The 25,375-nt window shown below is 37.5% G+C and overlaps 1 protein-coding gene across 6 annotated transcripts in view; it reads left to right on the top strand.

Moving 5' to 3' along the window:
• The window catches only part of Rtn4 (reticulon 4), a 52,049-nt gene that overhangs the window by 7,457 nt on the left and 19,217 nt on the right, over positions 1–25,375 (top strand). For 2 of the 6 annotated variants that reach the window (XM_027387944.2, XM_027387943.2), the window contains exons 2-3: positions 2,728–2,784; positions 3,652–6,024. The exons of 2 other annotated variants lie outside the window; for them this stretch is intronic. In XM_027387944.2, the coding sequence (XP_027243745.1) occupies positions 2,728–2,784; positions 3,652–6,024 (2,430 nt within the window). The remainder of the gene's footprint in view (positions 1–2,727; positions 2,785–3,651; positions 6,025–25,375) is intronic. 2 more of the 6 variants (XM_027387945.2, XM_027387946.2) reach the window with 1 other exon arrangement.

Genomic DNA, 25,375 nt, shown 5'->3' with positions numbered 1-25,375 from the left:
TTTTAAATTAATTATTTGAAATACCAACTTAAAAACCTTGGTTACTTGGCCAAATGCCAAGTTTTTCTTTGTTAAAGATTCTGGTACTAGATAAAAATAAGATGCATTTTAAGAAACCCTTGAAAAATTTGGCACCATTTTAAATTATTTGTTTTGTCTATAGTTTTATAGTAGTATATATTATCTCACTTTCTAACTAGAGTAGCTTCTGAGTCAGTGACATTCAACTGTATTGTGTAGAAGGCACCATTTAGTTAAAAAATTCTTTTTTGAAATTGTTCTGTCTAAATGAATTCTTTGGTCCTGCCCTTTGATCCCAAGTATGTTTTTTTTTAAACAGATATACTCATTTTATAAATACTTACCTATTATCATAATTTATCTATTATCACTGTGATGATATCTTTGTCACCTTGACATAACCCAGAGTCACCCAGGAAAAGAGCCTTAATGCAAGGCTGTCTATATTAGGTTGGTTTGTGGGTATGTCTGTACAGGACTGTCTTAGTTAATGGATGTGGGGAGACTTAATGTAGGTTGCACTGTTCCTAGGCAGGGGTCCCTGAAATACCTAAGAGTGAAGAAATGGAGCTGATTGCAAGCAAACATGTATACATTCATTTCTTTCTTGTTCTTGATTGGGTATGATGTGACTAGCAGTTTGAAGTTCCTGCTGTAACTTCCCTAGAGCTAAGGACTATAACTTGGAATTGTAAGATAAAATAAATTCCTTCTCTCCTAAGTTGCTTTCTTTCTTTCTTTCTTTTTTTTTTTTTCTTTCTGGTTTTTTTCGAGACAGGGTTTCTCTGTGTAGCTTTGGAGCCTATCCTGGCACTCACTCTGGAGACCAGGCTGGCCTCGAACTCACAGAGATCCGCCTGCTTCTGCCTCCCGAGTGCTGGGATTAAAGGCGTGCACCACCAACACCTGGCCTAAGTTGCTTTCTTTCAAGAATTTTTATCATATCTACAGAAATGAAACTAGGAGAGTCACATAGCAAGTCAGCTTTGTAAAATGTGTACCTGTTGTACACTGTAGACAATTGCTGTCTTTTTGGTTTGGGCTAGTGTTCTTTTCTTCTTTTTCATTGTTTTAGGTTATGGGAGACACTTACTTTTTACTGTTTTTCATGTTGTGACTATACTTTTTGTTTGTGACCTGTGTCTAGCTATGCTGTTGAAACTGGTCTTGAACTTGTGAACTCAAATGATTCCCCCATGTCAGGGTACCTGAATAAGTTGGGATTTCAGGCAGGCGTACATTGCCATGCCTGGCTTATGGAGACCTCTTAAGCCATATTTCATTTTTTTCCCCCCTCACCATCTATTTCATATAAGAATACTTTAAGTATGATATTGTGCCCTGTGGAGACTCAGTCACAGTTTATTTGACATTACAAAGTTAGCTATCAACTAGTCCCCGCTTATCAAGGGGACTTGGAAGACAAGTCCATATTCATGTTAGCTGTATGCATCTCTTTTACTTGTATTTGTTTTAATCAGCCTTGTCTCTTCTATTTCCTGGTAGAAGTGTCTTTCCAAATTCATTGGGTTCTCTTTGCAGAAGAAAAGCTTTCCCATTATGCCTTGAGTTGTTTCAAGTAGTCCTGTGCTAGAGTCCTTCCTAGTATAAAACCACAGGTACAAACTGATATCATATATACAAGGTTATCATTCTAATATATAGTGTATTGTCTGCGTGGTACAAAATGAAAATTAAGTAGCTTACACAACAGACATTTGTCACAATGTGTGACACTGAGAAGAATCAATTCAGTAGATTTTATTTTGAGGCAGCCTTTTTTTACTTAGTGGCTTCCACCTCCCCATGTGAATGCTCTCTGGTATCTCTTTGTAAAGGCAATAATCACATGGGACCAGAGCCTTACTTTTGAAAGGACCTCATTTAACTCTGGTAACCTCCCCAAAGCTCTGTGTGAACAATCTAATTTAGGAGTTAAAGATTCAACATAGGAATATGGGCAGGGCACAAACATTGCTATATTTCATGTGGGAAAGACTGGAGCTAAGCTATATATGGGTCTCATGCTAATTGTGCATACTTTAGTAAGTTTCTTTTTTGTTTAATTTTTATTTAAAAGGAACCTATTAACCACCATTATGACAATAGGGTGGAAAGTAGAGTGAATTCTAGGGTATAAAGTACTTAAAACAAATGAAAAGGTAACTAATGATAATAGGGGGTTGATGATTTCATTCCTGAGTGACAGTTGGACAATGGCTCATGCCTGATTTTAGCATTGTACAGTGACTGTACCATTGCTTTTATGAATGTAAGAGAAAACACATAATTCTCAGAAAGTGTTCTTTAAATGGAACATATGCTGGAAATAAATGATTAAATGAAATAGTTATTAATTTTATCATACATACCTTTTAAAGTTTTGATTGGAGTAGAACAAGACAATTTACCTAACTGCAAATGTAAATAAAAGCCTGGGATGCAGTATATTAAGTGATGTTACTGTGTGAAAAATAGGTTTGGTTAAAATTCAGTGTAAAAATGTTATATTGCCTCTTAAAAAATGACTAACATTTAGTCATATGTGAGAGTTAGCTTCTATTTCTAACTTCTTTTCTACTTTCCTTAGCCTTTTCTCTACAGATGTGGTTAACTCATTATGAACTGCCCCTTGCTTAGTTTCTTGCCTTCCCTCCTCCAGCCTGCTTGTATTTCTGCTGAGGTCGTCTTCTGTTTGTTTTTCAGATGAGACCCTTTTTGCTCTTCCTGCTGCATCTGAGCCTGTGATACCCTCTTCTGCAGGCAAGTTCTTTCTGCTAGCCTTTGTCTCTGTGTATTCTGTCACTCTAGTGTTAACTCAACAGAATACTTTGGATTTACTGAAAATTAACATTGGTCCAAGAATGTTGTTTTTACTGAAAAGAAAAAAAGAAACAAAACCTAAATTTGCATTTTATATGCTACATCTAAGGGAGGCATGAGTAGAGTTTGATTTATAATTGGAATGATGCAAGGGATTCTTGGATCCTTGATTTATATTTACATTATGATTCATTTTCTTCAAATAGTTTGCCTTTGTATAGCCACAGGCCTTTCTATAAAGGAATGCCTGTCTCTGGCCTTTGATAATCCAGTACCCAGTCTATACAGTTGGTTACTCATCAAACCTTATTTTTTCTTTAAACTACTTAAAAATGGCTTTTTCCAGTTAGTAACACCCAAGGTTTTTTTCAGATTTATGTCTCTGCATAGTAGGTAACTGCTTCTGAAACTGCATGTTATTTTTTTCTTTGGGTACTTTAATAACTATAGGGTACAGTGTGATAATTCAGTACATTCATTGTTGCATGGTCAGGTCAAGCTGATTAGTATATCCATCATCTTAGATGTTTTTAATTTCTTCGTAATGAGAGTATTTTGGAGTCCTCACTTGGCTATTGTGGTAGACAACGTATTTATTAAGTGTTGTTCAATAGCCATGTACTTTTTAAAATTGACTATAGTTTCATATTTTCAGTAATGATCCAAATCTGTGTATTTATTAACTAATTGCTATTAATACTTCACTTTAATAGTTTTTACTAACACTTTTATGAGTCTGTCATAAAACTTGCTTTTGCTCCGAGAACACAAGCATTCTCTAATTTCCCTTTCTGTCCATGGCCACAGAAAAAAGCATGGATTTGAAGGAGCAGCCAGGTGACACTGTTCCATCTGCTCAAGAGGATTTCCCATCTGTCCCGCTTGAGACTGCTGCCTCTCTTCCTTCTCTGTCTCCTCTTTCAACTGTTTCTTTTAAAGAACACGAATACCTTGGTAATTTATCAGCAGTGTCATCCACAGAAGGAACAATTGAAGAAACTTTAAATGAAGCTTCTAAAGAGTTGTCAGAGAGGGCAACAAATCCATTTGTAGATAGAGCTTTAACAGAGTTTTCAGAATTAGAATATTCAGAAATGGGATCGTCATTCACTGGCTCTCCAAAAGTAGAGTCAGCCATACTAGTAGAAAACCCCAAGGATGAAGGAACTGTAAGGAGTAGAGACAAAGAGGATTTAGTTAGCAGTGCAGCCCTTCATAATCCACTGGAGTCACCTATGACCCTTCCTAAAGTGGTTAAAGAAGACAGAGTTGTGTCTCCAGAAAAGACAAAGGACATTCTTAATGAAATGCAAGTGTCAGTGGTAGCACCTATGAGGGAAGAGTATGCAGACTTTAAGCCATTTGAGCAAGCATGGGAAGTGAAAGATACTTATGAGGGAACTAGGGATGTGCTGGCTGCTAGAGGTAATTTGGAAAATAGAATGGATAAGAAATCCTTTGAAGATAACCTGGAGCAAAAAAGTCATGGGAAAGACAGTGAAAGTAGTAATGATGACACTTCTTTCCCCAGTACACCAGAGCCTGTGAAGGATGGCTCCAGAGCATACATCACATGTGCTTCCTTTACCTCAGCATCTGATAGCACTGCAGCAAGCATTTTTCCATTGCTAGAAGATCATGCTTCAGAAAATAAAACGGATGAAAAAAAAATAGAAGAAAGGAAGGCACAAATTACAACAGATAAAACTAGCCCCCAAACATCAAACCCGTTTCTTGTAGGAACACAGGACTCTGAGGCAGATTATGTCACAACAGATAATTTATCAAAGGTGACCAAGGAAGAAGTGGCAAGTATGCCTGAAGGTCTAACCCCAGACTTAGTACAAGAAGCATGTGAAAGTGAACTGAACGAAGCTACAGGTACAAAAATGGCTTATGAAACGAAAATGGACTTGGTCCAAACATCAGAAGCTTTACAAGAATCACTTTATCCCACAGCACAGCTTTGCCCATCATTTGAAGAATCTGAAGCAACTCCTTCACCAGTTTTGCCTGATATCGTTATGGAAGCACCATTAAATTCTCTCCTTCCAAATGCTGGTGCTTCTGCAGCACAGCACAGCGTGTCCCCACTAGGAGCACCTGCATCAGCTAGTTACGACAGCTCAAAGCTTGAGCCTGAAAACCCCCCACCTTATGAAGAAGCCATGAATGTAGCACCAAAAGCTTTGGGAATAAAGGAAGAAATTAAAGAGCCTGAAAGTATTAATGCAGCTGTTCAGGAAACAGAGGCTCCTTATATATCCATTGCATGTGATTTAATTAAAGAAACAAAGCTCTCCACTGAACCAAGTCCAGATTTCTCTAATTATTCAGAAATAGCAAAATTTGAGAAATTGGTGCCTGATCACGTTGAGCTAGTGGAGGATTCCTCCCCCGATTCTGAACCAGTTGACTTATTTAGTGATGATTCAATTCCTGAAGTCCCACAAACACAAGAGGAGGCTGTGATGCTCATGAAGGAGAGTCTCGCTGAAGTGTCTGAGATGGTAACACAACACAAACACGAGGAGAGACTTAGTGCTTCACCCCAGGAGGTAGGAAAGCCATATTTAGAGGCTTTTCAGCCCAGTTTACATATTACAAAAGATGCTGCACCTAATGAAATTCCAGCATTGACCAAAAAGGAGAAAATTCCTCTGCAGATGGAAGAGCTTAATACTTCGATTTATTCAAATGATGGCTTGCTTACTTCTAAGGAAGACAAAATAAAAGAAAGTGAAACATTTTCAGATTCATCTCCAATTGAGATAATAGATGAATTTCCTGCTTTTATCAGTTCTAAAACCGATTCTTCTCCTAAATTAGCCAAGGAATACACTGACCTAGAAATATCCAACAAAAGTGAAATTGCTAATGTTCAGAGTAAGGCTGGGTCATTGCCGTGTTCAGAATTGCCTCATGACCTTTCTTTCAAGAATATACATCCTAAAGATGAAGTCCACGTTTCAGATGAATTCTCCAAAGATAGGTCCAGTGTATCTAAGGTGTCCTTATTGCCTTCAAGTATTTCTGCTTTGGAACCGCGAACAGAAATGGGCAGCTTAGTTAAACCCCAAGTGCTTATGAAAGAAGCAGAGAAAAAACTTCCTTCTGATACAGAGAGAGAGGACAGATCACTGTCAGCCTTATTTTCATCAGAGCTGAGTAAAATTTCAGGTAATCAATCTATGCACTATCTCACCATTTTTGGCTAACCATGGAACACAGATAACATTTTGTGACATGTTTATAGTGTCTGATATATCATGTTGATTAGAATCTTTCACTAGTTTAAAGTTTTAGTTTGTGGGGCTGGGAAGATGGCTCAGTAGTTAAGAGCACTTGCTGTTCTTTTGTACAAGATCAAGTTCACTTCCCCGCACCCACATGGTTGCTCACAACCTGCTGTACCTCCAGTTCTAGGGGATCTGATGCCTTCATTTGACCTCTGTGGACACCAGACATGTGATATACACAGGCATACATGCAGGTGGAACACTCAAAACACATTGAAAAATTAATAAAATTAAGAGAAGGAAATTATTAAGAAAAGCTTTAATTCTAGAAAAGTATGATGTTACAATACCCATAATCTAAACTGTACTCTGGAGGCTAAAGCAGGAGGATTATTGTGAATTTGTCTCAAAAAACAAGAATACAAAATAAGTTTTGAGTGTTATTTTTACCTACTTCCCTTCTGCTCAACACTTACCCTTGTTGTTATCTTTTCCATACTTAACATTATATCATGGATCCAGGAAAAAAATTAGTAAATTATCTTATGTGATGTATTTTTTTTTCTTCAGTGTTTTCCTGATAACATGACAAGGGAAATTGAAACAGTCTTTTCCAATGTGTTTATTATTAATCTTAGAAATTATTTCATATCAAATTTGTGAAGCATGACCATTTCTGTAGCATGTTTTAAATATTTTAATATGCATTATTTTTCTAGTGAGAGGTATGAGGCTAGACATATTAAGTATAGATTTTTTTTCAGGAAAATAATTATCGAAGCATGCTCTCTTAATTTATGAAAAGCTCAGATTATCCATTTATACGTTTGACTCAACATTTACCATGCTTGTTTTGCACACATTTTTTCTTTTTATTTATTCTCATATATTATATCCCTATCACAGTTTCCACTCCCTCTCTTCCCAGTTTCCTAGATCTATCCCTCCTCCTTTCCCTTCTAGAAAGGGCAGGCCTCCCAGGGATATTAACAAAATATGGCATATCATGTTTTACAATGAGACTAAACACACATCATATTAAGGCTAGATGAGGCAACCTGGCCTGAGGAATAGCGTCCCCAAAGCAGGCAAAAGAGTCAGAGACAGCCCTCGTTCCCATTCTTAGAAATCCCACAAGAACACTAAGCTATGCAACCATAATATATATGCAGTGGACCTAGGTCAGACCCCTACAGGCTCCTTTATTGTTAGTTCAGTCTTTGTGAGCCTCTATGAGTCCTGGTTAGTTGATTATGTGGGTTTTATTGTGGTGTCCTTGACCCCTCTGGCTCCTACAATCCTTCCTCTCCCTCTTCCACAGGATTCCCAGAGCTGCTCCTAATTTTTGGCTGTGGGTCTCTGCATCTGCTCCCATCAGTTGCTAGATAAAGCCTCTCTGATGACCATTATGTTAGGCTTTGGTCTATGAATATAGAAGAATATCATTAGAAGATGAGCTATGAGCATGAAATGACATGGATGAATCCCAGCAACATTTTCTTACTTAGCTTACACAGCTGTTAGTTATGTTTTCTATTTAAATATGTAGCACTTATGTTGTATTTACATATTAATTCTTGGTTACAAGAGGAGATTCTGAATATTCAGATAAGAAATTGAGCATGTAGATTTCCTGTAGCATTTATCTATTCTCTTTATCAATAAACACTTAGGAGTCAGATATGGGGCTAAGAATCTGAATGATCATAGAAGCAGAGGAGACACAACCAGTGACCTCCCCTCACTCTCCTTCCTCTGTCCAAAAAGGCCAAGACTCTAAACATTGCCCTACTACTTTCTGTGTTTGTCTGTCATCAGTCCTCCAAAAACCTCTTATTTTGGTCGGCTAGTAGCTAGCTCTCCCCTCTGATTCAGAGCAAACTATTGGCAGTCAAACTTTATTGGGAGCATCAGAATGTGATCAAAATATCCCACAATAATTTCTTGTTTGATGGATATAACATGAAAGATGGAGAGAAGTCAAAGACAGTGGTAGGATTCTGGGTTCGTGCCATGTGTGTATGAGTTAACAACATGAAAAATGGAGGTTGGGGACATGAGAAAATAAAATGGGCTTGGGAGATGATAAATTGAGGCAAAGAAATTACTGATACCATACTTAAAAAGATCTTTGAAAGAACTTGGCTGGCTATTGTATTATGTATATTTGCCGTGAATTCGAGCTAAAAACTAAAGCTACAGAGAGGAGCAAGGGAAAACCAAAAGGCAACAATAGATGGTTGACACATAAGAGTTAAGGACTGAAAAAGGTGGGAAGGTGCCTGATATATACGTGGGTGGACCAGAGCCCATACAGACTAAACGTGGATAATAGTTTGGGAACAAGAAGGAAAATGTTAGCTAGCAGGGGAATGGAGTATGGAATTGTCCCCATTCCCCTTTTAGGGTTGGAACAGTTGATCATAGATGCTGGGATGAACTCCAGAGTTTAGGTGAAGGGATTGGCTTTGTAGAAGAAAGAATACTGTTGTAGTGAGTAGGAAGGAATGTGTGGATGGTATTGATACTGCTAGGATTTTTTGTGTCTGAAACTGAAGGACTTGTTTGGTATTTGCTGAGGATGAGCTGAAACATACTTGACAAAGTAAGTACGAAATAATTCCAACTAGAGGCTGCAAGGGCAGTGTGTTAAGAACTTAATCATTGATTGGTATTCAGGGTCTTGTGCATGCTAGGCAAGTGCTTTATTATTGAGTTATACTCTCTGCCCAGTGACATTTAATGTACTCAGTAGCCTGGATATGGGATCAGAGAAGGCAAGTAGTTTTTTTTTTTTTTTTTTTTGAGATAGTGCTGTTTTGCCACATGGGCCAGTGGAAGGACAGTGAGCCAAGAGAGTTGAGAATAATAGGGATAAAAGTAGTTTGCAGTAGTTGAAATGATGGGCTGCCATCCAGGTTGGATAACTAGGAAGTTGACAGAAAGAGAGTAGTAGATCAAGTGAGTTCTAGGTGTAAATTAGGTCTAAGAACCAAAAGTGATAGGAATAAAAATGTGACTCTTAGAATGTTATAGGGAAAATATTAAGAAGTATGTGTTGGATATTGAGTTTAGAATTTTAGAGCAAAAGCAGTTCAGGTTGATTATAAGTGACCAAGGTTTAGCTATGAAGAAAGTTGCTGAGGCCAAGAGGTTGAAATGTATAGCATATGCAGTAAAGTTACTTAGGATAGTGACAGGACTTAGATAGAGATATGGTAAGGGACAGGGAATGGGGAGATGGCTCAGTGGATAAAGTACTTGATATAGGCATGTAGCCAGAGTTCAGATCCCTAGCATCCACATAAAAGCTTGCAGGCACACAGTGGCCCACCTGTTATCCCAGCACACTGGGGGCAGGAATCAGAATCCGAAGACAGGCAGGCTAGCTAGACTACCTGAGTGAGCAAGTTCAAGGTTCAGCAAGAGACCCTGTCTCAAGGAACAATCTGTGGTCTCTATGTAATGTACTTAAACAAATGAGCATGCATGTACCACCCCCTCCCCCCAAAAAAAACAGCAGCCCCCACCCCCCAAGAGTTTTTGGTAAAAGGCACTTGGGGTAACTGATAGGGAAACGTGACAGGAGCAGTAAGAAAAGATGAGCATGACCTAGCCAGGCTTCTGAAATGAGTCTGGATCTGGAAGCAGCATTAGTTAGCAGAAAGAGTACATGGCACTCCGTGTCTCCAATTGTGCAAAGTACAGGAGAGTAAGCAGCCTTGATTTAGAAGCACCACAGGGAAGTCAGATTTTAGTGAAAGAAGGAATGCTTAGTAAAGAAAGGGGGATTAGAAAAGATGGCTATGGTGCAATAGGAGGTTTCAAGCAGCACATTAAAATGGCTTTAGAGGGAACAATAGACCTGACAGTGAAGCACAGAGCAGCGTGATATACTATGGGCTAAAGGCAAGGAGGAGAAGGCATGTGAACAGTATTGAAGTATGTACCTATGAAATCACCTTCATGCTTCCTTCTAAAACTTAAGCTAGTTTTCATATGTTTCTGAGATTGGTTTCAGTAAACCTAGGGATCTGTAGCCCTAGTTTGGAATTAAAAGAATAAAGAGCACAGGGTTGTGGTGGCACATGGCTCTGGCTGTCCTGAAACTTGATCTGTATATCAGGCTGGCCTTGAACTCACAGAGATCTGCCTGCCTCTGCCTTCCAAGTGCTGGGATTAAAGGCTTACACATTTGTTACATATAAATTATGTTCTTTTCCCCAGTGAGTGAATATGATTGTTTAAAAACTACTGAACAAAATTTAATGTTTAAGGACAAGGAAATGCTAATTACCTTGATCATTGCACATTTATCAAACTACCACATTGTACCCTAAATATATCTATAATTTTGTCAGTTAAAAATGATTTCTTTTTAGAATCATCTAGTTTAAATTAAGAGTTTCTAAAAATGGGGCTGGAAAGATTGCTCAGAAGATTAAAGCACCTGCTACACAGGCTACATAGAGAAACCATGTCTGGAAAACAAACACAACAAAAAACCTAATTATGTATATTCCATAAAAGTCACAGGAAGTAAATAGAGTGTATAAACAATTTGGATGGTATGAATTCTTTTTCACAATCTCTAAATGTTGGCTTTTTTCTACAAAAAGAATGAGAATTAGATTTTTCAGCTTGATGATTTCTTTGATTATAGTATCTTATCTATTAAAAGTAGATACTTATAATTGCTTTGGCTTGGTGGTTTGAAGTACCATATTTCTTTGAGAGTGGGGAGCCAAAAATTCCTTTGTTCTCATTTAACTTAACTGGACCTTTTGTGGGTACGCACACGCACATACACAGAGACACACACACAGACACAGAGAGAGGGGCTGTGGTCCAAGTGGTCCAACAATGGTTATCTCTTGACAGAAAGTCCAAGGATATGTTCAGTCTACAAGACTAAGTCTCAGCCCTCCATATAATTCACTTGAGAGCTGCTGGTCTTCATTCTATGTTGGAACCTCATAGAAGTAGGTAGATTGCAACACCAGCTAAAGAATGCCTTAGTAACAGGACAGATGAACTTACCAGGAAGAGCGAGGTAAGTAGGCAAAAAATAAAAGCTTCCTTCTTGTCCTTGGATGGGGGCTGGTCCCGATTTTAAGGTGGGTCTTATACCCTGTAATGATCCAGATTTAAGGTGGTTAATGATTAAGATTTAAGATGATTTGATTATCTCAAATGATCAAATCAAACTCCCCCAAAGGTGTGCCCAGCTGCTTTGGATTTAGTTGATTCCAGGTGAGGTCAAGTTGACTACTATTAATTGCATAGGTCCGACCCTTGTCAACTTGACATAAAGTCACATCTTATGTCATGCTTAATTTCCAAATCACCAAGGTCATAATTCTGCCTTCCAGGTACTCTAAGTAGAGCTGCAATGAGTGATTTTCAGATTTCCTTTTGACAGATATTACAGTCAGAATATAAACCCTATCCTTTAATCCCAACACGAAGGAATGGGGGCAGGAGGATCACAATTTCAGGGTATTTTGACTACCATTCCTGTTTGAGATCGCCTCAAAAAGTTGTCTTTTTTTTGGGGGGGGTGGGTCTAGGCTGGCAGTCGTCCTCTTGTCACTACCCTTCACAGTTCTGAGGCTAAAAGGCACACACAAGACCATATCCAGATTCTCAGATGTGTGCTGGGATTTGAACCAAAGTCCTTGTAGTTGCTTTGCAAGTGCTCCTAACCACTTAGACATCTCTCCAGCCCAGTCTTAGAATGCTTTCTTTATATCACCGTAATCAGGTTGGCTTATGTAGCCAAGAGTGACCATTATGTGACTAGAGAGATGGCCTAGTGGTTAAGAGCACTTCAGAAAACTGAGATTTGGTTCCTAACACCATGTGGTAGCTCACAACCATTGTTAACTCCAGTTCAGAGGATTTGACAACCTCCGCACACAAGTAGTACACAAAATATATACACAGGCAAAACATTCATACAATAAAATAATACTTAAAGAGAAAAACCACCTACTTCTCGGTTTCCACCCTCCAAATACTCAGATTGCAGGCACTACTACTTTATGCGGTGCTAGTATTCAAGCCACGGTTTCATTCATGCTAAATAAGCACTAGTAACTGAGCTATTGTACATGATATAGTGTGTTAAGTAAGTACTTTAAATTGTCTTTTGTATGAGTATTTTGCCTATGTGTATGTGTATGTGGTATCTGTGGAGTTAAGGAGAGCTTCTGACCCTGGAAATGGAGTTACAGAAGGTTGGGAACTGCCATGTGGATGCTGGGAACTGAAACCTGATCCTCTGCAAGAGCAGCAAATGCTCTTAATGGCAGAGCCCCAAGCAAATACATTTCATACAAATGACCACATTCCCACCTCATTCCTTTACTTTTCCCTTTCTCCCTCCCCTCCTTTAGGACGTTTTAACATCTACTTTCATATCACATCCACATACACAATTATATGTGTGTAACTCTAGGAATCATGTACAACAGTCACAGTCTTTCTGGGGCTAACTTAATTCACTTAGTACAATTAACTTTAGTTGCACCCATATTTCTGCAAATAACATAGCTTTATTTATTTTTTTTTTTCCTTTTTTCTTTTTCTTGGTTTTTCGAGACAGGGTTTCTCTGTGTAGCTTTAGAGCCTATCCTGGCACTTGCTCTGGAGACCAGGCTGGCCTCGAACTCACAGAGATCTGCCTGCCTCTGCCTCTGCCTCCCGAGTGCTGGGATTAAAGGCGTGTGCCACCAACACCCGGCCATAGCTTCATTCTTTATGGCTGAAAAAATAGGTCATTGTGTGTATGCATCACATTTTCTTTCCATTCTTGGTTGTTGAACATCTAGGTGGGTTCCATGATAGCTACTGTGAATGGTGCTGCATTATACATTGATGTGCAAATCTTTGCAATACATTCACTAGCATTGAGTCCTCTGGGTAAATATATGCTCAGGAGTGCTACATCTGGCTCATGTGCTTACTGTTACTTTTAGTTTAGTTTTTTTTTTTTTTTTTAAAGATTTGTTTAGTTTTATCATATTTGTGTGAGTGTTTGCGTGCATTTATGTATGTGCTCTGTGTGCATGCCTGGTGCCTTTGGAAGCCAAAAGAGGGTGGCTGGAGATTGAGATGATTTTAAGTCATGTGGGTGCTCGGACCTGAACCTGGGTCCTCTGCAAGAATACCAAGTGCTTTTGACCACTGAGCCAGATCTCTGGCCCCTATCATTTTTAGTTTTTTTTTTTTTTTTTTTTTTTTTTTAGGAACTTTCATATTGAATTCCATCAGGATGGATTCATTTACATTTCTACCAGCAATGTAGTTAAGTCTAAAACCTTGCTAGCATTTGCTGTTAACTAATTAAAAAAAAAAAACCTTTATTACATGTATTTATTATTTTCTGTGTGTGCATGCTCATGCTTGTTCCTGCCATGGCTTCTGTGTGGAGATCACAGGACAACTGTGAGGAATCAGTTCTCTCTCTACCATGTTGGACTCTCTATCTCTGATGGCTAGTGAGGTTGAGCAGGTTTTTTTTTTTTTTTTTTTAATTTACCTTTATTTTACGTGCATTGGTATGAAGGTGTCATATCCCCTGGAACTGGAGTTATGGACAGCTGTGAGCTGCCTGTGGTTGCTGGGAATTGAACCTGGGACCTCTGGAAGAGCAGCTGGTGCTCTTAACCGCTGAGCCATCTTTCCAGCCCTGAGGTTGAACGGTTTTGCATATTTTTATTGGACATTGTATTTCATCTCTTGAGAATTTTCATCAGTCTATTTTTGAGTTCTTTGTTGACATTAATCTTGTCAGGTATAGATTTTTTTCTTCCATTCTGTAGTCTGTCTACTTTGCTATACTAAGCTTTTTAATATCTTGAGGTTTCTTTTATTATTCATTGGCTTTATTTCTTGAGCAATTGAAATCCTATTCAGAAAGTTGCCTATGCCTGTTTTGAAGTGTTTCCTAACAGTTTGAGAGTTTGGGGTATTACATTAAGATCTTTGATCCATTTGTAGTTGATTTTTGAATAGGTAAAGAGATAATCCAGATGTGGACATCCAGTTTTCTTAGTACCATTTGTTGAAGAGGTTGCCTTTTCTCCAGCATTTAATCAAGTGGCTGTAGTTGTATAGGTGTGTGTGTGTGTGTGTGTGTGTGTGTGTGTGTGTGTGTGTGTGTGTGTGTGTGTGTGTGTGTCCCAGACAGGGTTTCTCTGTTCCTTTGGAGGCTGTCCTGGAACTAGCTCTTGTAGTCCAGGCTGGTCTTGAACTCACAGAGATCCGCCTGCCTCTGCCTCCCGAGTGCTGGGAGTTGTATAGATTTTTATCTGGGCCTTTTGGATGTGCACTTGGTTTTGTGCCAGTACCATGTTACTTAGTTCTTGATCTGAAGTGTGACTTAATCTAATACAGTAATCTCTCCAGCGTTATTTCATTTTGCTCAGGATTGCTTTGGCTGTCTGACGTGGTTCTGGGTTTCTTTTTGAAAGTTAAGGTTGTTTTTTTCTTTTTCTGTGAAGAAGTCAGTACAATTTTGATGGAAATTGCATTAAATCTGTTGATAGTTATTTTTATAATATTAATTCTGCCTAGTCATGATCATGGGATTCCTTCTCTCCTTTAATTTTTTTTTCAGATTTATTTTATGTGTATGAGTATTTTGCCTGCATGTATGTATGTGCATCACATGAATATGCCTGGTGCCCAGGGAGGTCAGAGAGGGTGTTGAATCTTCTGGAACTGGAGCTGTCACAGATGGTTGTGAGTTACCATGTTCATTCTGGGAACATTACCGTGATCCAACAAGCCTTACCCATCCAGCCATCTCTCCAGCCACAGCCACATCTTCTTCAATTTTATTCTTTAATGTCTTAAATGGTTTTCATGGTAGAAGTCTTTAACTTCTTTGTTAGGTTAATTCCAAGTTTTTTTGTTTTGCTTTTTTTTTTTTTTTTTTTTTTTAATTTGGAACAGATTTCTCTATGCAGCTCTGGCTGGCCTAGAACCTGAAACTCCCTGTGTAGATCAGACTGACCTTGAGTTTAATTCAGCTCCTGCCTCTGCCTCCTGAGTGCTGGCATTAAATGCACTCCACCTCTCCTCACTCCACATTTGGGTTTTTTTGTTTTGTTTTGTTTTAGCTGTGAAAAGGATTGCTTCCCTGCTTTTTCAGTGTGCCCTTTGTTGTTACTGGTGTCTTTTTAAATGTTAACTTTGAATCCTAACCATTTTGTACAGAGTGTTTATCAGATTATGAGCCTTCTTGTGGAGTCTTTAGAGTCTCTGACGTATAGAATTGTAACATCTGAAAATGGGATTTTTGAAATTTTCCTGCTTTCTTATTTGTATCTCTGTTATTAACTAGCCTCTTGTATTTCACTGCCAAAACTAGGCCATTCCTGCTTTACTTTTTATGAATTGTTTGTCCAACCTTTGGTCACTTTAAATAAATAAAATAAAGTTCTATTTATGATTTTATATTCCTTATATGCAGGCTGCAAACTCTTCAGTTACAATTTTGACTCCATTTTCTAGAGATTTTTGTTCTACCTCACATTTCAGTGGACGGCTTGATGTTTCACAAAGGAAAACTTTTTTTAAATCACTTGTCATTTCATTCTTAATAGTTCTACTTATGATTGTCTGGATTTTAGCAGAGTAGTTTTCCCCATCATATTCTGATCTAGCTTCCTTGTGCCAGCCAACCATCCTACTGAAGTGCTGGAGGAGTGGCCTTTGCTAGCTTGCCAGTGATCAATTAGGCAGTCAAATGCAGACTGGGATGTTGGTGCCACCTAGCGTTCCTAATGGAAAACCAGTCCTGTGGAATTTTCAATAATTAACCATACTAAGTGGTCACACAAAATTTTATCGAGCAGTAAATTATCTGTTTCACACTTGCTAATGATTTTAAAAAATGAATTTATAAACAATTTTGAATTTTAACATTTTATACAGAATTAAATGTTTGAGTCATGCTATTACAAGCATTTTGAAATGACCTTGAAGATTCCCCAAACCTATTTCCTTAAAATGCTTACATTAAAGTAAAAGATATAATGACTTAACTTTTGAATTGTAAATTTAGAAATACTTTGGGCCTTTAGAAATAACTGTGTTTTCTCATGGAACAACATCATTTTCAGTTTCTTTGGATTTTAATATTTGCTTGTTGAAATTCCCGTTTTTTGCATTTTAAGTGTTCTTCATTTTCTAGATCACAAGCTTTTCTCCATTTGTGAAATTGAGTTCAGCAGTGTTGAAGTGCTGACTTTTAGTCCATAGAGGGCGTTAGATTACAGGATATGGTAGGGCTTGTAGTTGCCAATGCCTTTCCATAATAAAACATCAAGTTTTGTACCTTTGTGTAGCTCAGAATTCTGAAATTAATTTCAAGACTACTGTGTATCTTTCACTGTTTCATACTAGGAAAAGATCTGGTTTTCCATAGTTAGTAGAAATAAAAAGTATAGCTTCCCCAAACAGTATACAAGTGATGGCTTAATCGCATTTTCAAACAAATGGTTGGGTTTTTTTTCCTTATTTCCTTGTGCCTCTAAATATTGTATCTTAAAACAGACACGCAGAAAGTTTCAAAAGTAGAAGAAAGAAATGGGGAATGGAGTTTGAGAGCTGGTTTAATTGAGATGAGGTGGACAGCAGTGTGGTCTAACTGCTGTCTGTTCTTTTGTTTCTTTTGCTCTAGAGTCCTGGCTGTCCTTGAACTCAGAAAGCCACAGGGCTGATCTTTCACATGTGCTCTGAGGCAGTTTTATTTTTTATGAACAGGTCCAGAGGGTTTTTTTTTTTTTAATTAGGAACTTATTTAATAATATTTTTCCTAAGTGTGCAGAGTAACAGACTTAGTGCTCTGACTGAGCTATGGGGAGAGAGGCATTTTAGATTTAGATTTTAGAGCAGAGCTCTTCAGAAGTGAGGGTCTTTCGGGTTATTTTCAGCATTAAACAGTAGAGTGCTACCCCAAATCAAAGTTTCATTTGCAAGGCGGGTTGTGTGTGTATTATTTGAGAATCATACTTGAAATTCATTTTTTAAAAAAAGTTGGTATTTAAACTCCCTAAGATGAGGTTTGCTGTGAAAATATGACCCATAGATTGTGTATTCATAAATTTTGCCTTGATGGCTTTTCAGATTAAAGTATTATTATATACTTAGCTAACTTAAACAGCTGAAGTTTTAAAATTTTGAGAAAGAAGTGGGCAAAAATGTCAGTACCTATGAGCTAGCTAGTTTTCTCTGTACTCCTACATAGAATGTGGTTGAAATTAAAGAATTGAGTGTCATTCTGCAAGGTTGAATGCTTACTGAACTTAAGGCTTCCAGTTTGCCTTCTTAATATAAGCTTGTAGTTCTAAAAGTGCATTTAATAGTCATGAGTGTATTATTACACACATTCTTGACACTTAAAAATGAGTAAACAAGTGAAGTCCTACAAATGGATGAGTTGTATAGATAGATGGTGACTACCTTTACCTTAGTAACTATGTAACTCGAAGATACTGGGTGAGTGCTTCACTCTCCTAACTATTTATTGGTCTTCCGGTTCGTTGGAGCTCATGTTAGCACCCCAAGCCATGAGCCTGCTAGGCATACACTTTACCAGTTAGCTACATTCCTTTCCTTGTCTGTCAGCTTTATGTTTTGTTTTGTTTCTTGAGACAGAGTTTCTCTGTGTAATAGCCCTGGTTGTCCTGGAACTAACTCATTTTGTAGACGAGGTTGGCCTTGAACTCAGAGATCTGCCTGCTTCTGCCTCCTGAGTGTCGGGACTAAAGGTGTGTGCCACCACAGCCTGTTAAGGAAAACTGAGTTTTAAAGAGCTCACTTAAAATACCATCCTGGGAGTATTTTTGTATTTGTTGAATGGTTTTGTATGCTAGACTTTGGTGAAGAGGCCACACATTTTCATCCTTGATATGGTCTGGTGACAGTGTTCTCAAATAATTGCATTATGTAAGGGCTTAGCAAGTAGTGTAAATACTAGTTCTTGAGCTGAAAAACTTTTAAAATTTGTTTCAAATTTCTTTCTTTTATTTGTAATTGAGCAAGAGAGACAGATAAAGAAAAAATGAATCTTGGCATTCTGACCACTTAAGGATTTTGCAGTCCACACACTCAGAGCAAGTTTCAGAAAAATGCCCCCATTTCAGTTTAGTTATAGTCCCGAGATACATGTACATCTATGCATAGATTATATGCATTATATTTTGGCATGCCATATGTATTTAAAAATATTGTAGCTGGTTGAATTGCCACTCTTCATTTCCTTTTCTGCTTAGGTTAGCATCAGGTAAACTTTGAAAAATTAGAAATGCTGCAACTATTTTTTATGTCTATTAAATCATGCCATTTTCATAGGGTAAATGATATAATTAGCACATGACTATTTCTCCTCCAACCTAGGATTTATTAATATTGTCTGCAGTGGTAGGTAGTATTTATTAAAAGGTTGAATTGAAGTAGGTGATAATTCAATATATCTGGAAGAGTCTAGATTTCCAGAAATACAAAGTAAGAAAAAAAAAAAAAAAACCAAAAACCTTAGGTCACTGGAATTGAAAATTTCTCCACTGAAGTAATTTATTTAATAAATATAAATAACTAAATTGTTTTTCTGATCATACCTTCGAGGATGAGTGCTTTTTTAAGCCCCTGTAAACCCAGAAGAAAGGACAGTTCCCAGCCTTGAAATTGAAGTTAGTAGCCCATTTGGATTAGTCTATTTCTATCTCATGGGTTAACTGTTGATTTTAAAGTTTTAAGTGAAACAGACAAAAAAAAGCAGCACAATTGAGCTACCCCTCAAAAAGAAAAGAAGTCTGTGTGGGTGCAGACTCGGGTCTGTATCTGTGTCAGGTGTGTTTAGTGATTGTCTATGTTGGAAGAGTCTTTCCCCTTTCTTTGGCAGCTGCCCCTTCCCCTGCAAAGGCAGCTGCATTTGGTATGAGCAGCAAGCAAATGGCTTGGACACCAAACAGAAGGGAAGCATTAATGTCTGAGTATTAGTAGCCTAGTTACAGATTGTACTGCGTCAGCCTTCTCCACACCCCAAAGAAGTCAGGTGACTCCAGTCCTGCTGCAGCCGTGCAGCAGGGGAGACTGCAGGCTTAGGTTGAGGAAACGGGACTTCATGTCTCAGGGAGAATTCTGCAGTTCACAGCTTTTCTGTTGGTATGCATAATTTGTAATTGCTGCTCGAGGGCAGGTTGTGACAAGAAATGGACGGTCAGAAGAAACACTGGAAGGACAAGGGTATATCTTTTAATCATTCATTCTTTTTTTTTTTTTTTTATGTAACCAGTAAGATTTCCGTGGGTAAGCTTTGCAGTTTAGATATGCTTAGAATTGAAACTGAAGCCTGTGAGCGTGTAATGCTAAAGATTAAACAGCTGCCTTCTGTGTTTTCACAGTTGACCATGGACAGGAAAGATGTCATATTCTGTTTAGTGGTGTTTGATGTAGTCTTTTCAGTCTTGTTTGTCTGGTTTCTTTTCAAATCTTGCATGTTGAAATTGGTATGGGATTAACGTGTCATTTTTTGGTCACTTTGATGTTGAAAATGTATAAACATCTCTGTAGTCCATGATGATATTTCTGTGATGACTTTAAATAAATGCCATTTGGTGTGCCTGGAATCTATCCATAGGTTTGTAGATAGAAGAATTGCATTGCAAAAGACTTTTCTTTGAAGATCGAATGTGAACCTTTGAAGCTCTTATTTGAATGCTTTTTAATTCTCATGTATCTTGAAATTATTCAGATATATGCATACTTTTAAATGCATATCTAAATTTAAAGTGCTAACCTTTGTCCTTTTAATAACCAATCAGTAATCCTGATCCCCCTCCTCCCTCCTGAAAGCTCAGATCCTTTCAAATCTCAGTGGATCATTGTGTAAGAATTTAAGCCTACAAAGCAGTAAAAATGTTGACTTGAATATTTTAATAGCATTTTATTATGTAGATTGTCAGCTGCTGTTTAATGAGAAAGAGAAAGGGCTGTGTGTCTGAACACTTGGAATAAGTTGTCTTAAGTGGCTAAAATTAACATTTCACTCGAAGGTTTTTTGTTCTGTTTTTCTGGCTACTTTAAAGTTTTATAATTCTTTTAAAATGTTACTTGCTTCTAGAACAAAGTTATTAAGATAGGAACATGTTAAGCATTTTTTTACAGTCTAGTAACTACAATGCCCTGCTTAAAACAAAAACTGCTCAGTAAAAAAATGTAGAGGAAAGGTATGTTTAACATTGAAGTCACATGAGACTTTAAGGGTCTTTTACTTAAAGAGGGGGAAACAGCTGCAAGCTTTTCATGTATGTGCTTAAATAAAAAGGGTTTTCTTAATCTTAGCTATAAGTATTGAATATGAAAAGTAAATCAATATGCTAGTTTTTTGATAAACTAAAAATTATATCAATGATACTATAATAGGTGAAAAGCCACATTAGGGCCCATTTTGCTACTTTCAAGTATGAACAATTTAAATTGTGGACTATTTAATAAAATGTTAAGCTTTTACTTGTTAAGGTAATGTATGGATATAAAGACAAGTTAAGATGTAGTTGAATCCATCTTGCCAGAGATTTGTTATTTGTAAACTCAGATTCACTCTTGTTTGAGTACCTCTGCAGAGAGAGCCTTGTCGTATTTGTTATATGTAAGCCTGGTGCACTGGCACTTTTTTTGTGCCCCCCCCCCCCCCCCCCGCCTTTTGTTAGTGCTTGTTTGCGTCAGTCAGAGCAACTTAACTATGTTTTTTCCTTATCCAGGGGTTATCAACTAATGTTTTAGTGTTTTCTCTATCAGCTGCTAGTGTCACAGAATGTGGTGTAAAATTTAAATTGGAAATCACTGAGATGCAAGAGGTAAATGAGTTTTGCTCACAAGTGGGGAACCTAGAGCCAGGAACCTAGTCTGAGGAGTCTAGGGAGACTTAAATACAAATGCTGATGTCTGCTCCCTATTTTTGCACTCTTGTACTCCCAGATCCCCAAATCTGACAGCAGTAACTTACACATGCTCTGATTTCAGGGTGGGTTTTTTGTTTGTTTGTTTGTTTGGTTGGTTTTTTCTGTTTTTAGATTTTTTTGGTTAAGTTTTAAATGTGTTTGCTGTTTGGGTGATTTTGTTTTTTCTTATTAGATATTTAATCTTTTAGGCTAAGACCAGCATTATAATTGGTGTTGTTACTATAATTGGTATAGTTTTAACTATTTTCTGTTCATTAGCAGAATATATTAATAAATGAAGTCTATGTAATATTTGATTATTAGGATGCATGGAAAGCTTAGATTAAGATAAAGGAAGACTTGGGTGTCTAGTCAGTGGGATACAAGAATGACATAATAGCCAGCAGCAGAGAGCTCCATTGTAGCCCACCAACACCTGTGAGTTCTTTTTCTGATATCTCTAGTCAGGTAAAATTGGGCCCTTGACAACACCACAGGAAAGAATTTTAGGACAGTAGTAAGAAGAGTTGGTGCTTTATTAAGAGAAATTCTAACACAAAGACAAAAGTTAAGAGAAAGAGGTGCCCCAGAAGAAAATGAATTACCATGAGCACAAGTGTGGGCTTCTCAAAGAATTGGAATTAGCAGTAGACATATATGCATTTTGGTGGTGTTTAATGTACATCTGAAAGGATTCTAAGAAACTGTAGAATGTCTGATGGTTCCTTGGGTGGGATCAAAATCTGATAATATAAATAAAATCAGGAGCCACTAGGGTTGCACAAGGGAGTTAGGATATGTATTAGCAACCCCCCCTCCCCCCATGGGGGTGGGTAAGTGAGGCTTCTGATGAGATTCCTAGAAAACTGAAACGTTAATTATATTGAAATTCTTGATTCTTAGTAAAAGGCTTCACCAGAGTAAGGGGCCCCTTTGTCTTCCTATCCCCATATGTTTTTCCTGTCTCCCTAACCATACTGGCTTCATAATCACTAAAATGATATAATTGGGACAGTGACTAGAATTTTCTGCATAGAGTAGACTGTATAGGACAATAGCTGAAAGAGGTTGGTGGGATCAAAGGAGATACAAGGTTAGAAGATAAGGGGTCAGATTTCCCCAGACTTCTCTGTGGTTCATAAAAAAGATTTCCAGTGTTTCTAACCTATCAAAGCAGGTTCTACAGGGCCTGGAAATCTGGTATCATTCATTTTATAATTGGGCAGATTTGGAAAAACTGCAATCTAGGATTTCAAGCCTTGGTTCTAGTACATTTTGATTTTGTCCATGTGAGAAACTTCCTCTAAGATTTTAATTTATTATATTGTGTTATTTATAGGGTTCTGGTTTCAAAGTTCTTTGGTTTTATGACTAGATGTCCTAGAAGATATTTGGTTTGTAAGGAAATAAATAAATTTTTGATGTTTTAAAGTAGAGAGTAATAAGTGATAGCAAGTTCAGAAGGTTGGTTTGTGGTGTTGTGTAGGCTGGAGAAGAACCTAAAGGCCTGTTTTCCGTCCGTATAAAAGGCCAACTTCATCTGAAATGGGAATGAAAAGGAAGTAACAGATTTGAGGAAACTTAGTGAAGAAATACTTGACATTTGTCATAGATGTAGGACTGCATGAAGTCGCAATCAGAATGAGACAACTAAAAAAAAAAAAAAAAAAAAAAAAAGCCAAATTGAGTCCCAGACACTTTGAATTTGAAGTGATGGAAATGCCATGTTTGCAAGAGTAGTCAATGCTAAACTGAGTATAAGTGAATAAATTCAGTACTTATTCATGGTTATCCTTAAGTTGATATTTGTGCTTTAGATGCATGTTTGCAGCATTGCTTTTCCGGAAGATTGTATGAATTATTGGTTTGAGCAATGAGTGTGTATCTTGGAGCCATGGCTAAAATTAATTAGTATGTACATTTCTGATGGTTTTAACCTTAAGATATATATTTTGTCAGTTTTAAGTAAATTACAGAATCATGCTTGCATTTTTTCAAAAGAAAATGGATACATGTTTTCAGTGGTTATAGAAAAGTAGAATTTGAATTTTCAAGGTATATGTATTGGGACCAGTGGTGCAAATGTGTTCTCTTCCTGTCCTTACTTACCCAAATTTGAGGTGTTCCTCATTTTTTTTTTTAAACCAGGACTCCTCACTGATCTACTAAATTCCATATGGTGGCTGAGTTAAAATGAAGCTTCTTATTTATTTTTGTTTGTTTGTTTGCTTATTTATTTATTTATTTATTTATTTATTTATTTATTGGTTTTTCGAGACAGGGTTTCTCTGTGTAGCTTTGGAGCCTGTCCTGGCACTTGCTCTGGAAACCAGGCTGGCCTCGAACTCACAGAGATCCACCTGCCTCTGCCTCCCGAGTGCTGGGGTTAAAGGCGTGCACCACCAACACCTGGCTAAAATGAATCTTCTTAAAGAACAATGTCACTTAAAGGTTCCCACCCCCCTCTTTTCAAGTTAAACTAGTACTAACTATCCTGGATTAACTATAAGAGGCACTCTAGGCTTAGTCCCAGACTTCCTAACCTCACCACCAAAGCAGGCCACCCAAGGACTGTTCCCTCAACATGCCTGCTATTATATTATGCGTTTTCTTCAAATTTTTATTTTGAGCATGTATTTAAGATCCATTTTTCCCAGGTAGATGTGATTTCAGCCTTCTTTAAACTCATCTTTTGATTTGCATTTTGTGTCTTCTGTTACTATTATAAATGGGGTCTTTTCCATAAATTCCTTAAAAGCAAAAACATTGGTTTCTTCCGTAGACTTTATTGGCACTGAGCAACTTTCACAAGAGCTTTAACAGTTTACTCCTAGCCTTGAGAAAAATACTAAATTATCTTTGGGAGTTCAGGATTTCCCTTTTCCCTTTTCTTAAAGGAGTGATGAAACAACTAATAAATTAAGAATTTTAGGGGACCAGCAGTTACGAGAACTGGCTTCTCTTCTAGAGGACCCAGGTTCCATTCCCAGTATTCACACGACAGCTCACAACCATTTGTAACTCCAGTTCCAGGGGACCCGACATCTTCTTTTGCCCTCCAAAGGGTGCCAGGGACACATATGGTTCACAGAAATAAAAATTTATAGTATACCCACGGATAAGAAGCTCCCCTTTCCCCCCAAGATAGTGTTTCTCTGTTTAATAACCAACTCAAAGATGAAAAGCCACAAAGTGTTAACAGTCACACCTTGCATACCTATAGGTGAGAGGTGAACTTTGAAATGAATTTGGGGATGTCTCCCTTCTTCTGACTACAGACTTTGCAAAACTGTGATTTTTTTTTTTGTAAGAATGAACAATCAAAGCTATTGCCTATACTCTTTTTCTATGTATGCAATCTTTTATAACTAAAAATTATCAAGTTTTAGGCAAGTAAGGAGAATTTGGGTAGGATTAAATAGATACTACATATTAAAGAGAATATATTTAGCTTTAACTTAAAATGATATTAAATCTATGGATTTTCATATGGATGGGATTTTATAACATGGTTTGGAAAATCTAGAAATGTGAAGTTAGATGTATTTTCCACCATTTTGGTGTTAATTTAAAATATTGCTTATTTTGTGTGTATAAGTGTGTGGGCTCATCTGGACAGTGGTGGCGCATGCCTTTAATCCCAGCACTCGGGAGGCAGAGGCAGGCCTCTGATCTCACCGAGTTCAAGACCAGATAGGTCTACAAGAGCTAGTTCCAGGGCAGTCTCCAAAGCCACAATGAAACCCTGTCTCAAAAGAAAAAAGAAAAAGTGTATGGACTCCTTGTGCAGCAAAACTCCCTTGAGTTAGTTCTCTTCCTCTGTGAGTCCCAGGTGTCAGACTCATTGGCTTCATGGCAGGTGCCTTTACCCACCAAGTCATCTTGCCAGTCCTTTTTATATGGAAAGCTATACAAAGTAAATAAATAAGTAAATAAATAAATAGATTTAATTATTAGTGAGTCTAGTGAAACAGGGCTTTAAAATAGAAACCTGACTTCAGTCTAACTTCAATGTGAACTTCATTTAAGGCAAAATGTAATAGGATGACTTGTGCATGTAAGGCAGTTGGTCTAGCACTATTTTTAGTGATAGCAGATGACAGCCTGTGATTATCAAATGTATGGCAGCTCTTCTTACTTTGCCTTGAGCCAGTGAAAGTAAGACTAAGTTCCTTTAAATTTAAATTTTATTTGAAGTGCACAAATGCAAAATAATAAAGTTTTCTATTTTTTAATTTCTTTTAAAAATTTGAAAACAAAAATAAGACTGAAGGAAGTAAATCCTTTTTTCTAATTAAAGTGATTGGCATATGTGTTTTTCACTATTATGAGGGT

This window comes from Cricetulus griseus (genome assembly GCF_003668045.3).
Source record: "Cricetulus griseus strain 17A/GY chromosome 1 unlocalized genomic scaffold, alternate assembly CriGri-PICRH-1.0 chr1_1, whole genome shotgun sequence".
Lineage (NCBI taxonomy): Eukaryota > Metazoa > Chordata > Mammalia > Rodentia > Cricetidae > Cricetulus > Cricetulus griseus.
Note: the sequence above shows the minus strand (reverse complement) of the source record. Positions and strands in the feature narration are given on the sequence as shown.